The sequence below is a fragment of the Rhinatrema bivittatum genome, chromosome 7 (genome assembly GCF_901001135.1).
Source record: "Rhinatrema bivittatum chromosome 7, aRhiBiv1.1, whole genome shotgun sequence".
Classification (NCBI taxonomy): Eukaryota; Metazoa; Chordata; class Amphibia; order Gymnophiona; family Rhinatrematidae; genus Rhinatrema; species Rhinatrema bivittatum.
This window is the reverse complement of record NC_042621.1, coordinates 281,037,429-281,053,144: the sequence shown is the minus strand read 5'-3', so window position 1 is coordinate 281,053,144 and position 15,716 is coordinate 281,037,429. Positions and strand designations below refer to the sequence as shown.

Genomic DNA, 15,716 nt, shown 5'->3' with positions numbered 1-15,716 from the left:
AAGATAAACAAAAATGTTGTTGGCTTCCCTTTCATTCCAGCCTGCCCTGCTCTCCTACCCTTTCCGGTGGTTAAACTCCCACCTTAAACTTGAAAAAAAAAAACAAACCCACGCAGGATCCAGCTGCATTCCTCCCACCCTCCTCCTGTGCCTAAGCTTACCCAATACCCAATCATCATCCCCTGGGTCCAAATTTACAAGTTTAAGAAGGGAGTTTAATAGGCAGAGCTGGCTGCCAGCTTTTCGGGCCCATTGTCAATAGCACTGCTAATATGTTTTACTGCCTGCTACTGTTAAACACTGTGCAAAAAAAACCCCCCCAAAACTGCAAAGAACCAAACAAACAAAAAAATCCCTCCTTATCCCTAGCATCCAGCAAGAGCATCGCAGCATAGCTTTGGGTCACCTTTCCCTGGCTATGTGGGCTCCTCGCGACTTTTTTTTTTTTTTCCCCTCCATTTTTCACCGAGAGGATTGAAAAATGTGGATGGATAAACTGCTGCCAGCCAACTCGTTGCCATCCAGGGAGTCAGTGTGCAGACGCTGGCAGGGCAATTTTCAAAGCAATCTAACTGTGCTGAAACCGATTACCATGCCTAGATCACCCTGTCCAGCAGGCTAAAAGTGCACATGGAAATGTGATCTATTTGGATAGATGCGCATAAAGGGGTAGATTTTAAAAGGCGCCCGCGCGGGCATACATGTACGCGCGCTACCCGGCACGCGCACATGTATGCCTGATTTTATAACTTGCGCACGCAGGCGAGAGCCCCACCTTCCCTTCCTTCCCACCTCCCCTGCCCTTTCCCCCCTACCTTTTTCAGTTTTTGTTTCTTGTTTTAAAACTTACTTCAGCCCTGGGGCTGAAGTAAGTTGCGCTCGCCGGCCAACTGCCAGTGCGCAATCTCCCACACAGCAACAAATGGCCGTTGTGCCGGGAGCCTCTGACCCCGCCCACGCACCCTGACTGCCCTGCCCCCGCCTCGCCCCCTTCCCGCCCCTTTAGTAAAGCCCCGGGACTTACACGCGTCCCGGGGCTTGATGCGCGTCGCCGGGCCTTTTGAAAATAGGCCCGGCGCGCGTAACCCTTTGAAAATCTGGACCAAAATTACAGCTGGGCAGACTAAATGGACCTTTGTGCTCTTTATTTGCTGTCATTTACTATATTCAAATTTTTTTTTTTCAGTGTTTCCCAACCTTTTCCCACCTAAGCCAAACCTGAGTTGTGTGGCACACCAGTTTCCACGGAGCAGGCTGTGTGGACATAAGGAGGACTAATATGGCCAAAGAAGAGACAGGAAAGCACTGAAATCCGTACCAGTCTCTCTTCCAAATTTTCAAACAAATGGAGAGAGGGGACAAAGACGCCCGTGCACCCATCACAGTGGATCAGCTCCCTCTGTATGCACGTGGAGAAGATGAGAAAAGTCTGTGGTGTCGGGCAGCCAGGTTATTTCATGACCTTAGCTGCCGCCCGTGGCTGCCAGAGCTCCTGAGCTCTCGCCGCTCCCAACATTCAAAGTGAGTCACATCCAGTGCTCAGCACACGTTCTCCCCATCTCACTCAGCCTGGGGATGACAGAGGCCGGAGAGACTCAAAGATGGGGGAAGAGGAGGCGGCGCCGTTTGCAGTGTGGGCCGTGCAAAGCAGGCCCCAGCTATCCACGCCCTGCATGTTGCCCATTAATTAGCGGACTCCGGGGCTCATTCTGCAGCTAGGAAGAGGCCCGCACGATTACACATGTTCTCAGCAAAGAGTTCCTACACATTTAAGAGCCCCCGCTGGTGCATCTTGCTGCAAGGTGCTAGGAGCAGAGCCCAGGTGGTGGCCTGGATCAGAGCATCGGGTTGTGGTGACTTTTTCGTGGCACACCTGATCAGGTCTGAGGGTGCACCGGTTGGCAGACATTGTGTTACTTTCTTACTGCTGCTCACGAACTCTGCCCATCAGGCCAATCACTCTTATCTAGGCCTTTCTTCTACATCGCCAGTTCCAGACTCCAGGCTTTCCACCCTGCTGTTCCCTATTCCTGGCTGGAGCTCACTTCCTGAGCCGGTGCGTCATGCTCCTTCTCTGAGCTTATTCTAATCCAGGCTACTTTTAAATCTTCTACCCCAAGGTCTCCTGACCATACCCTTGTTGGTTTTTTAACCATGATCCATAATACATGAAATTCCCTAAGTCTCTTATTTGTCTGTCTTGATTAGATTGTAAGCTCCATGGAGCACAGACCATAAGACTGTGCAGCACTGCATACGTCTGCCTAGCACTATAGAAATGATACGCAGGACCAGTAGTAGTAAGAGGGCATGAGGGTATGCTTAGGCTGGGCAGCAAAATAGCATGCGGACACAACATTTCAACAGCATGCCCACAGTCTTATCCCTCTCAGCCAGCCACGCAAAACAGTAGCTGCAAAGGGACGAGGCGCTTTGAGACCATTGTCAAAAAGGAATTCCTCGGGTAGCTTCTCTCTGATAATGTGTATGTGCTAGAAGCGCCACTGAACTTTCAAATTGCACAGGCCATTTGAGTTTCCTCCCCCTCCCGACATTTTTTGTGGTTTTTTTTTTTTTAAATTTCCATTTCTAATCTAATTTGGTTCTTGGTCTAGAACCAAAACCTTCCGAAGGACAATCCGGATTTCAGAATCAGAACAAAGGGAGAGGAGATACAGAAAAAAATAAAGAAACGCAAGACATGGCAGAAGGGATGTGATGAGGTTACGTGAGCACCAGTGCACAGCATTAGCCTTCAGATGCAATTCGGGCCCGATTATTCATTCATAAATTGCAAAACGAGTCATTTACCATTCTTTAAAAAAAACAAAACAAACCCCAAAGAAAACCAAAATTAGCACAAAATGTTTATTTTCCTTAATCTTCTCTCCTTCTTATTATACCTTGGGACTGGGGTAATGGAGTCAAGTCAGATAAAGAATGTTTGTATAACCCTAGCACTGTGGCATTCAACTGAATATATAATTCCAATTTAACAATTGAACAGAGCCATTCTGTGTCACAAAGAAATCTGACAGGTAATTCTCACTGTATTATTGCAAGGTAGCGAAGTGGTAATTACCCTTCTAGCTAGTAAATCAATTAGGAATTGATGTAACACTTTTTCCTCCTCCAAGTGACTGTTAATCCTCTAGGCACTAATAAGCATGCAGCGTTAGCAAGTGTGTTAATCTAATAAGGTAATGTCAGAAAGCTTGTATGGCTGTCCACCAGACCAAAGAACACCAGCTGAAGATTAAAGGATTTCCCACCTGTTTATTTCTTAAACACACAGGGGAGGGGGAGGGGGAGTTGCAAGGTTCCCGCTTTCCTTCTTTGGACCTTTAAATCTAGATTATCTCCACATTTCTCATACCCAGATTTGGTAATTTTGCTAAGTTCGATGAATCGGAAATCCATTGCATTAGCCTTAAATTTAGATCCAGATGGGAAAACTTGGGGTCGGTTCAGTGAATGGCGCCCAGCCTAGCGCACGGGTTTTACACGCAATTGGACGCACGTTTTGGACACACTGGATTAGCGCCGGATGCAGTAAGAGGAGATTAAAGCATCCCAAAACGCACGGCCTAGCAAACGTGGACCTGGCAGTGCCTGGTCGGATGGTTAATTGCATGTAGATGAAGGCATTAGCTATTAACCCCGATGTAGTAAAGCGCTTGGCGCCCGACGCACCATTTTTAACGTGGCAAATTTAACTCCAGCCTCGGAGGGGGAGTAAAGTCAGCTTGCAAGACAAGGGCTCATGAAAATCATTGTGATGCTTTAATTTACTGCTTTTGGTGGAGAAAAATAATCATGTTTTTTCACGTCATTAAAGAAAAGCAACCCACTTTTCTTCTAGTTCCTTTGAGATTTTTCCTTTTGCCTCCAATATAATGTGGACTTTAAGAGAGTATTGGTCTATGGATTTCTGTTACAGATACTTTACCTTCTGTATTGCTTAATTGTATATACCTTTCATGCCCTCTATGTTGGATATGTTATTCATTTTTGTTTAATATGCCAAAAAATATATAATTTTAAAAAATACATTTTTCTTATGGCCACACAATTTGGAAGTGCACAGCGGGTCTGATTTTAAAAAGCATTTACATGCGTAAAACTGGGTTTTACGCATGTAAATGCACTTTACTCGAGTAAGTGGGCTTTTGAAAATTGCTACAATATATGCCATTGAATCGTCCATAGGATTTATTCGCATAAGTGCACTTTACGTGAGTAAATGGCTTTTGAAAATTGCTACAATAGTAGTTACATTTATGCATGTAACTCCTTTGAAAATTACCCCCTAAGGGCCTGATTGTCAAAAGCATTTACATGTTTAAAAATGGGGTTTACACATATAAATGCACTTTACCTGTGTAAGTGAGCTTTTCAAAATTGGTACAATATATGTCATTGAATTGTCCATAGGATTTACCTGCATAAGCACACTTTATGTGAATAATGGCTTTTGAAAATTGCTACAAATGTAGTTACATTTACACTTGTAAATCCTTTTTAAAATTGCTCCCTAAAAGCATAAGTAGCAATAAATGGTGCACACTGATTCCATAGCATAGGGAGGATACCTAGCAATAAGATAAAGAAACATGGCCCATAGTGAAGCAGAACACTGATTTCATAGTTAAGGGAGGATACCCAGCACCAGCAGTAAGATGGTCGGAGATGCAAAGGTCAGGGGGAACGCTTGGCTGAATAGCTAAGTTTGGAAAATACTAATCTCTGCTTTAAAAGAAAGTCTACAACTTGACACTAGCTCTGTTTTGCATGGTTGGCTGTGTTCATGTAACAAATCATCACTGCTAGTCAGAATCCCTACTAGCAGTGAAGAAGTGCTCTGTGTTCTCACAGGAATCTTGCAAACCGAGGCTGTGGTTTCTATGCTTTCTGCACGGTGAGACCACATAGAAGACTGCAGGCAGAAGCATGCAAATTTTCCTAAGTTTGCAAATTTCCTTACAGAAATTCCCCAGAATTCCATCAATATGAACCTTGGCACATTTATTCCAATGTCTACTCCAAGAGCCAAGGGTTTAAAAACAATGGCAGACAGCCATGACTACAGTTATGGCTGCCTGCACCTCTCTGATATCTTTATTGCTTGTCAGTGGAATTTGCAATTCCCATAAGCACAGAATGGGACAGAATCCTCTATCAATAAGGTCAAAAAAGGTTTTCATTCTTCTGATCCAAGTAAAATGCTAAATAAACATAATAACTTGTAAATAATGTTGACAATTTGACAAAATTCAAGCCAAAATCTGAAAGCAATATTATGTAGGCAAAGTCAGCCCAGACAGGGTGGTGGATACATGGAAATGGTAGAGAGCAAAACGGTAACAGGATTAAGGAAAGAAAATATTGAAATGGGTGTTCTGTTTTTTATAGCTGCATATTAGTGCAATAGTGGTGTCTGAGATAAGTATTATTTAAAAAAAAAAAGCATAGGAAAGCATGGAATAAGCACAGCGGACCAAAACCTATGGCCCTTATCCATGTTATCATATTCTCCGTTTCTGGGTAAAGGGGCAGACTTGGTGAGTAAAGTGGTCCTTGTCCCTGACATCTGCTAAGGATTAGGAAACCACGTACAATAGATCCCAATGTGTTTGCAACTCACGCTGAAGTATTGCTATCACCTGAGCTATAGCTGCAAGTCAATGTAGAGCAGAACTGCATAGGACACTGTACTTGATTTGTGTCCACATTTTATTGTGAATTTGCTGGAATAATTTATTTCATGTTTATTTTCTATTGGAAACCATTGGATAATTTTTTTTTCATTTACTTGCACAATCTGTTTATATTTTATGGTTATTTTCTACCGTAAACCACTTGGATAATTTGTTTGGTTTTTTTTTACATATGGCGTATCAAGCTTAATAAATAACAGTAACTATGAAAGTCAAGAAATGTAGAAACTGCTACTAAAACTTGAATTTCATGGACATGCCACATTTCACAAAAAATGTGTGTGTGAGGTCATTTCTCACTCCAGCCACGGAGTGAGAAATGACCTCTCCCTGTTCTATGCTTTCAGGACCTGAGATAGCTCATGCATCCCACACAAAGCTGCGTAGCCTCCTTTTGTCGGATGCCATCTCTGTGCTGAAGATGAGCGGCTGAGCTAATCAGAAGAAAGCGTGTGCGTGCGGGACTGCTGGAGGCAGAACCATTCTCGATGCCTCGCAGGGGAGAACCAAAAGCATTAACGATTTTTTTGTTGTGCATTCTTGTCCAGCTGGAAAGCAGGCCGAAGAATCAAAGTTAAATATGCAAGGGGTAATTTTCAAAGCCAGCGCACAAAACATGGTTTTTCTGTAGGTCGGTCGCTGCTCTAAAATTGATCTAGGCTCAGAGAGCATAAAAGTACGCGAATAACCCAATTTCACGCACACTTTGATGTGCACCGAGGAGAGGCGTCCAGGAGCGCAGAGTTGTCACTTAAGTGCCCTCCTGTTTGATTTTAAAAAGTATGGAGGTGATTTTCAAAAGGATTTACACATTTAAAGCTGGATTTTACACATGGAAATGCACTTTACGGTGGTAACTTTTAAACAGCCGTGTGGGCGCACGTGTACGTGTCAGTGGATGCGGCCATTTTATAACATATGCATGTGCCTGCGTGCGTGCTATAAAATAGGCTGTACGTGCGTACATGTGCGCACAATTTTATACAGACGTGCGCGTGCCGCCTCTGCCACGTACGTGGGTGAACTTTAACAGAGGTGCGTGCTGACACAGTTACTAGTTTTCTCAGTTCGTTCCCAGTTCGCCCAGGTAAAGGACAGGACTTTTTAACACCCCCAGTTAAATAGGCTCCCTTTTACCCTGTCAGCCCCCAACCCTTAAAACCCAGTTGACTCACCTAGTTTTTTTTTTTGATTCATGACTTACACGTCCTCCATAGCAGATGTAAAGTTTTGCAGTGTGGGATCCTGGCGCCCTGGATTTTAATTCAAAAATCCAGGAACGCCTAGACCGAGTTTTGTGCGCGTACTGGGAGAAACGCACGGACTCGCGCGCCTTTTAAGATCCACACGGCGCGCCACTGCCTGACTTCCGCACGTATTTCCCAGCTGTGGCGCACGTAGGGCTTAAGTGCGCTTAGGGACGGTAACTTTCAAACAGGCTCGCGTGTCGGCTCATACATCGGCCCGCACCCAGGTTCTCGGTCACTTAATAACATAAGTTTGCATATGCCCGGCTGTTATAAAATAGCCTGGCCGCAGGCACATGTGTGCCAAACGTTAAGTGGGCGCACGCGCATGTGTATGCAAATCCCGCTTCTACCACACAAATTGAGGGAATTTTAAAAAGGGGCGCGTGCCGACGCCATTCCCGGCTTTAACAGTTCATTCGGTTAAGAGACAAGTCCTCCAAGCTCCCCTGGTTTGATAGCCTTCCCTCTCCCCGGTCAGCCCCGCCGATCTGCCTGGCTTTCTTCCTGTTTTAACTCACACGTCCTCCGTAGCAGAAGTGAAATTACGAGGCAGAGGGCCTGGGCGCGCGCCTGGTGGCGTCGGCATTTACGTTCACGTTTTAGGTTCACGCCCCGAAACGCCCGTGCGCCCCACCCAGACCCTGCCAATGCCCCATCCCTTTTCAAAAAACGTAGAGATGTGCACGATGCAGGAGACACGCCCCTATTCCTGGCGGCTTTTAAAATCCGCTGGGCGCGCACAAGCCCCTACTTCCTCGCGCGTCCCCCTGATGAATGCGCGCTTCAGGCTTCTAAAATTCACCTCAAAGTGCATAAATGGGCTTTTGAAAATTGCTGTGTTAGTATGTTACGTTTACACCTGTAACCCCTTTGAAAAATACCAGTAGCGGGTCACCCCCCCCCCCCCCCCAGTCCCTCGCCCGGTGTGACTGACATAGCGCCAGACGGGACCCTCCTCCCCTCCCCTTCAACCATTTGTGGGCTTACCAGGCTCGGCTGGGGGTCGTGCAGCCGCCTCGCCTCGCGTCGCTCCAGCGCACTGACTGTCCCACGCCTGCGTGATTCCGGCGGGGGCCCCAAATGCGCAAGATGCCAGGGCAACTGCTGGGCAGTATATGCAGTGACGATGCCGCCAGGACAAATTTAAATCTCGGCCGTCATCAGGGGCGCAATATTGGCGGCAGCAGCAGCATTCCTACCCTCTCACCCAATTTAGTTGTAGTCAAGGACGAGATTGTATCTCATCATGCAGTGCTAGAATACGTTGTTAGACGCTGAGACCAGTACTGTGATCCTTGTCATGTTATGTCTGTATGTAACGTCGCGGGCTGGGGTAATTAGGCAAGGGGGGGGGGCCAGGGTCCCCGAGCCGGGGGCCAATGTGATATTGGACTTGCTGCCGGGGGCAATCGCTGTACTTTGTCCTGGTGAGGACTACTGTGATGAGGCCATTGAGGCGTGGGTGGCAGCGCCCGGAGGTAGGCCCCCTCCTTGCTTGAATGCGGTGAGGGCCGGATACACCGTGGCTGTCTTGCTCGAGCGTGGCACTTGGCGGATTGGGGGCAGCTTGGTGATACTGCCTGTGATCTCAACGGCTTGGGTACAGTAGGTATTATTTTATGTCTTTGTTCAAAAACGCTTGTGGCCTTTTGTTATACCACAACTAATTGTGTCTTGCCTTTCCCTTGGGATCGAACGTGTTGACCTTGAGGGGTTAGGAGGAAATGGGGGGGGGGGGGTGGTTCTGGGTGCGGGAGGGGTCGGGGAGGGGATGTCCCGTCTGCCAACGTTATTACCTCCTAGGCGCGTAGTTTATCCTGCACAACCTACGGCCTTGCTTGGAGCAGCTGTAAATGTAGCGCTAAGTAAATTGTGCGCAAACTTGGCCCATTGCCCGTGGATTTTCTCCGCGAACTTATGCGCCCAAATTAACTTTGGAAACTACTCTGTAAGAGGCTGCGTTATGCGGACTCATAAAATAATCTCCTTGAATGTCAACATTTGAACAGTCATCAAGTGCTATCAACAATGAAGCTTTACAGCTAGCGGACCAAGGTTCTCAACTGCAATATATTTAGCAGGCAATTTGCAGACTGTCTACAAAGTCTATTTTGTTGCTGCAAAGTCCCCGGGTGCTTTTTCTTGCCACCAATATAGAAACAGAAAGCACAGAAGGACTTTCTTTTCAAAGCCACCACGAGCACAAAGTACCCACAGTATTTTTAGCACCTGCTTTTTTCAAGGGAAAATGAAAATACGCACATTCGGGCGGATGCGATACCACGCACTCAGGCTAGGACACAGGTTAACTCGAGGTTGGACGCGCGTCCATTAATCCTGATGCGATAAGGGGATCAGCGTGTCCAAAACGTGCGTCCAAACCAGTGCATAACTAATAGCGCTGATCACATGTAAATGCCATGTTGATGAGGCTATTCGCTATTATCCCCTTATGTAAAAAAATTAATGTGCGCCTGACGCACATTTTTACCCTCAAAAATTAACGCCAGCCCCGGTGCTGGCGTTAAGTCTTGAGGAACCCCAAAAGTTTAACAGAAAAGCAGAAAATACTGCTTTTCTGTGCTTTCTAGAACTTAATATCATGGCAATATTAAGTCAGAGGAACCAAAGAAAGCAGCATTTTTTTTTAATGTCTTACCAGCAGTCAAGTTAGGAAAATGGTTGCTCAATTTATGAGCATTCATTCATTTACCTAAACCATGCACAGCTACTTCTCCTGAGCACCCGCTGCCATGGATGTGCTAGGGTGGCACAATCTTTCCCTAGCGCATCCTTTTTAGCGCTGTGGCTCATTTGCCTATTGCATCAGGCGCCCAGGAGAGGTGACTGTGCCTGCATTTAAAAAAAAAAAGTGCATCCGTTTTGGACGCACGTTTGTAGCGCACCGGTGTTGCATCAGCCTGAGGCAAGAAGAGGACCAGGGGCTAAGATGTGTAAGCTTTGAAGAATTGAAAGAATGCGCGCTGTTTCCAACAGAAAAATGTGCACGCAGAGAAAGCCAGCTTACGTCTTTGCTGGTTACTTTTCCAGTTCATTTTTTTTTTTTCACTATTATGTCAGACCCCACCAGGTTTGCAAGACCGTCGATATAGCATGATAATTTATCCCACGTATTCTGTAAAAGTATAACTGAAGCTTCATGTGGTGACTTTGAAAATGTATTCTGCTAAAATCTGAGATTTACCTGAGAAAAAAACTGCAGCCATTGTCCTAGTATAATAGGGTAGATTTTCAAAGGGTTACGCTCATAACTCCCGAAAACCTAGCCCTGCGCGCGCCGACCCTATTTTGCATAGGCTTGGTAGTGAGCGCAAGCCCCGGGACACGCGTATGTCCCGGGGCTTTCAAAAATGGGCCGTCTGGGGGCGGGGGCGGGGCGGCGGTCCGGGAGCGGTCCCGAGTCCTCCGACACAGTGGCCGTGCTGGAGGTTTGTGTGCTGGCAGCCGGCCGGCAGGCGTAACTTTGACAACAAAAGGTAGGGAGGGGATTTAGGTAGGGATAGGGTGTGGGTTAGATAGGGGAAGGGAGGAGAAGGTGGGGGGGAGCCGAAAAAACGTCCCTTCCGAGGCTGCTCCGATTTCGGAGCAGCCTTGGAGGGAACGGGGAAATCCATCGGGCCTCCCCTAGGACTCGGCGTGCACAAGTGTGCACCCCCTTGCACGCGCCGACTCCGGATTTTATAACATGTGCGCGGCTGCACGTGCATGTTATAAAATCGGGTGTACATTGGTGAGCACCGGGTAGCGCGCACAAATGTACCCCGTGCGCATAAGAATAAAAATCTGCCCCAATGTGTGTATATAGTCCACATTAAGAGACCTACAAGTCAGAAAAAGGAACAAAGGATTAAACTTTGTCACACTCGGCAGGGTTCCAGTCTAAGGGAAGATAAAAAGTGTTCAGTTACGCAATCCAAAAGGGTCCCTCGGAGTTATGAGACATGGATGGGTCTGTACTCCCCAGTACTTAAATTCAGATTCCAAATCAATGGATTACTAAAGCAGTGTACAAGCTGGAAAGGATGAGCAGAAACCAGGTCTGTGAGAATATGTTACCTCTGCCAGCATAGGGACTCCAGTGAAAGGCATTCTTCTACCAAATGTTTGAAAGATCTAAAACATAAGAACATGCCATACTGGGTCAGACCAAGGGTCCATCAAGCCCAGCATCCTGTTTCCAACAGAGACCAATCCAGGCTACAAGTACCTGGCAATTACCCAAACACTAAGAAGATCCCATGCTACTGATGCCAGTAATAGCAGTGGCTGTTCACTAAGTCAACTTGATTAATAGTGGTTGATGGACTTCTCCTCCAAGAACTTATCCAAACCTTTTTTAAACCAAAGCTACACTAAGTGCACTAACCACAACCTCTGACAGCAAATTCCAGAGTTTAATTGTACACTGAGTGAAAAAGAACTTTCTCCGATTAGTTTTAAATGTGCCCCATGCTAACTTCATGGAGTGCACCCTAGTTCTTCTATTATCCAAAAGAGTAAATAACCGATTCACATTTACCCATTCTAGACCTCTCATGATTTTAAAGACCTCTATCATATCCCCTCTCAGCCGTCTCTTGTCCAACCTGAACAGCCCTAACCTCTTTAGCCTTTCCTCATAGGGGAGGCTAGTATGCTACTGAAAAGGAAGAACAGTCATGAGTAGAGTTTGCTGTTATGAAGAGGACAGAAGAACAAGGCCAACCAATGACCATATCTACCTTTGAAAATGTGGACTAATTTCCATGCATGACTTATCGTTGAACTTTACTAAGCCAGGGAGTGAAATTTAATATGCATTGCCCACCAAGTACTGCAACTTCCTTAAAGGACCAGAAGTTCAAATCTACTAATTTGATAACTACTATAATAAAGCATATCATAGTAACACAGTAATAAAGTAATGCCGGCAGATAAAGACCAAATGGTCATTCTAGTCTGCCCAGCAATTTGCTTATGCTAGTAACTGCCGCTCCATGCAAGTTTCCCCCATGCATTCCATTAAGGGTAGTAAATGCCACTCCATGCAGGTTACCTCATGCATTCTGTTAAGGGTAGTAACTGTCACTCCATTCAGGTTACACCCATACATTCTGTTAAGGGTAGTAACTGCTGCTTCATGCAGGTTACCCCATACATTCTGTTAAGGGTAGTAACTGCTGCTTCATGCAGGTTATCCCCTTGCAGTCTGTTAAGAATAGTAACTGTCACTCCATTCAGGTTACCCCCATGCATTCTGTTAAGGGTAGTAACTGCCGCTCCGTGCAGGTTATACCCATACATTCTGTTAAGGATAGTAACAGCCTCTCCATGCAGGTTACCCCCATGTTTCTGTTAAGGGTAGTAACTGCCACGCCATGCAGGTTACACCCATACATTCTGTTAAGGGTACTAACCGCCACTCCATGCAGGTTGCACCCATACATTCTGTTAAGCGTAGTAACTGCCGTTCCATGCAGGTTACCCCCATGCAGAAATGTGACTCCATCCCTTTCTTTAAGTCTTTAAAGATCCGCAGTCTTTGTCCCATGCCTTTTTATTTATATATTTAGTTAGCTAGTTTCATTATACATAGGCTTATATTCTGCTACCTTCAATCAAATGAATGTTCAGTGCAGATTAAAAAATAAACAAAATTCTTAAAGCATATAAAAAATAAAACATCAGCATGCAATATGAATTCAGTAACTGTATTCACCACCTCTTCTGACAGAGCTTTCCAGGCATCCACCACCCATTCCGTGAAGAAATATTTCCTGATATTGGTTCTGAGTCGTCCCCCACGGAGTTTCATTTCATGACCTCTAGTTCTATTCTTTTGAAAAGTGAAGGTCTTCTCAGTTGTTGCTTCTACCATGACCGTGTCACAGTGCACACTTGAAAACTGAGGGAATGTTTTTTGAATGCTTTATAACATGTTTCCAAACTGTGGTTCTTTATCCATCCTTTTTCACTTGTTCTCTACAGGATGGCTGGTCCTTCAGACTTATGAAATAAGCAAGGACTTTCCTGAAAATCTTCCTAAACCCTTTTTTAGCTTAAACGTGTGCAACTTTCTTCAGAAATGTTGGACTGAGAGCACAGCATAGGAAACACAATTTCTCAAATGATATGAAAGGTAGGGATTGCCCTTCTTAGAAATGCTTTGAGTTGATGACACTGAATAAAAGGTAAAGCTGCTAACTCTTCTAGCTGAAAAATGTGACACAATCCTTAACTGTTAAACAAAAAAAAGAAATAAAGCATCATGCACGTGGAAGGCAAATCCATGAATTAATTCCCCACAGTGTGGACTCTGACTTACCTTCTTTTTGTTGGTAGGGCTAACGTAAAGGTAACTCAGCACGGTTTTTAATCCCACTTTTTCATTGAACTTTTCATAGGTGGTACCATAGTCAGTTGACCTGAGAGAGAAAAAAAAAAACCATGTAAAAATATGTTAAGAACTTGGTAGCTTCTTATTTATTTGGGAGCCGATATTTGAACTTATTCGGCTTAAGTGGGGCTATTTCAATACTCAACCACGTTCAGTAGCCACCACTTAAGCCAGATAACAATGTATCTGGCTAAATAGTTATCTAGGTAAGTGGTGGCCAGGACAGAGGCATTCCAGGCCAACCAATGGCACCGGTAGCCCCTGTCACATGGTAGGGGTTAAAGGCCACGGGCGCCATTTTGGTTAGTGGCAGCCAAGGCCCCAGGAGTGGCAGATCTCTCCCGGGCCCCCACCTGGACCACCAGGTATTTTGTAAGTTTTGTTTTGGGGGGGGGGAGGAGTCGTGGCTGCGACCGGGGGCGGGGCTGGGGGGTGGCATGAAAGGGGGATGGCACAAGGCCCAATCTCCTTGCACCGGCCCTGTCCAGGATATAGCTACTTATTCGGCTAACTTAGCTGAATACGTGACGATATTCAGCCTTATCCAGCTAAGTTAGCATAAACTTATCCAGCTAACACTTAGTGTGCTATATTCAGCAGTGTGGCTGTGCCACTGAATATCCTGGGCACGTTAGCTGGACAAGTTTATCTGGCTAGCTTGCTCAACTGGACAGTGGCTGAATATCAAGCCATTTAAAATCTCTTTGTAAAGAGGATGGGAGATTGGGTGACTGTTTTTAATAGATTTTGGATGGTATGCATGTACCGTAAGTTACCTGGAGCTGGCCCTGGGCTGGCAATATATCAATGTAAATAAATGAAGTGAAATGAAATTAATGTATAACGCCACCATTCAAGGTCAGAAATATAAATCCATAATACAAAGATCCCAGTCACCTCAACATCCCACTAGCCCAGTTATGCTTCAGACATAGAGATGGATGCCTTTAGGGGCATAACTCCTTTGAAAATTCACTCCTATGCATGCTATTTCCCTCTCCCAACCTAAACACTCTCTGGGAGTACTTACTTAAGCATATTGTTGATCTCCATTTGTATTTTTAGCTAGGTAAAAGTATGGAAATTTTCAGACAGCCAAGTTATCTGGGTAAATCAGTATTTTCTTGGCTAAATGGCTTATGAAAATTGTCCTTTAAAGGTCTATGAAAAAAAACAGATGATTCTTCCATGAGAAATATAGGTATATTAAGCACTTAATTTCAAATGTCTGTGGATAGTTGCAATGTCCATAGGTAGTTTTATCAGATGCCTTTATACCAAGTCTCAACATGGGAAACTTAACTTTCAAACCTACACATGGTACAGCATTTATGAAGGTGGACACACAGAGATTTACTTTCACTACCTATTTTATACAAATAGATACGTATATCCTAGATATACATGTAATAATCCCAATTTTTACATAGAGACAGGTATTTTATAAAGTATGGGCCAAATTTTAAAAGATGCGCGCGGGCATAGATTTGTTCAAGCAACCCAGCGCAAACAAATCTACGCCCGATTTTATAACATGCGCACGCTGCCGCGTGCATGTTATAAAATCCAGGGTCGGCGCGCACAAGAGGGTGCACAATTGTGCAACTTGTGTGCGCCGAGCCGCACAGCCTTCCTTCGTTCCCTTCAAGGCCTTTCCTCAGAGGGAATTTTCCTTCCACCTCCCCCTTCCTAACCCGCCCCCCCAGCCCTACCTAGAACCTCCCCCTTACCTTTGTCGGGTAAGTTGCGCCTGCCTCCCGGTAGGCGTAGTTTACGTGCGCCGGCCAATGGCTGGCCTGCCGCTGTGCCTGGAGGCTCCGGCCACGCCCCTGCTCTGCGGACCACCAAGGACCTCCCACGTCCCGGCCCTTTTTGCAAGCCCTGGGACCGGCGCGCACAGGGGCAGCTTGGGGCAGCTTTTCGAGGGTTACTCGTGTAACCCTTTGAAAATCTGCCCCATATGCATACTTTCAAAATACTTGTGCGCATACTTGAAATCACCAGTTCACCAACACCAAGCATCATTCTGGCTTTTGCTGTTGCCTTATCTACTTATTTGGCCACCTTACGATTCTCTGATACAATCACCCCAGATCAGGCTCTTCTTTCATGCATAGAGGAATTTCACCACCTACATTGTTCTGCTCCCTTGGATTTTCTATTTTTACTTCTATTTGCATATTTGCATTCCTGACTACTTTTCCAGTTTCTCTTATCATTTCCAGATATTGTCACATGTTGCCCTCTTTCTGTGATCTCTTGTAGCTTATGAATGCTAACTGTATTTTTCCTTATCTCTTCAGCTACTTGTTTAGAAAACCATAGTGGCTACTTTTTCCTTTATTTAGTAAC

The 15,716-nt window shown here is 45.4% G+C and overlaps 1 protein-coding gene across 1 annotated transcript in view; it reads right to left on the bottom strand.

The window, feature by feature from the left end:
* The window catches only part of SORCS3 (sortilin related VPS10 domain containing receptor 3), a 1,039,444-nt gene that overhangs the window by 699,489 nt on the left and 324,239 nt on the right, over positions 1–15,716 (bottom strand). The window contains exon 4 of the mRNA XM_029610742.1: positions 13,293–13,392. Within this exon, the coding sequence (XP_029466602.1) occupies positions 13,293–13,392 (100 nt within the window). The remainder of the gene's footprint in view (positions 1–13,292; positions 13,393–15,716) is intronic.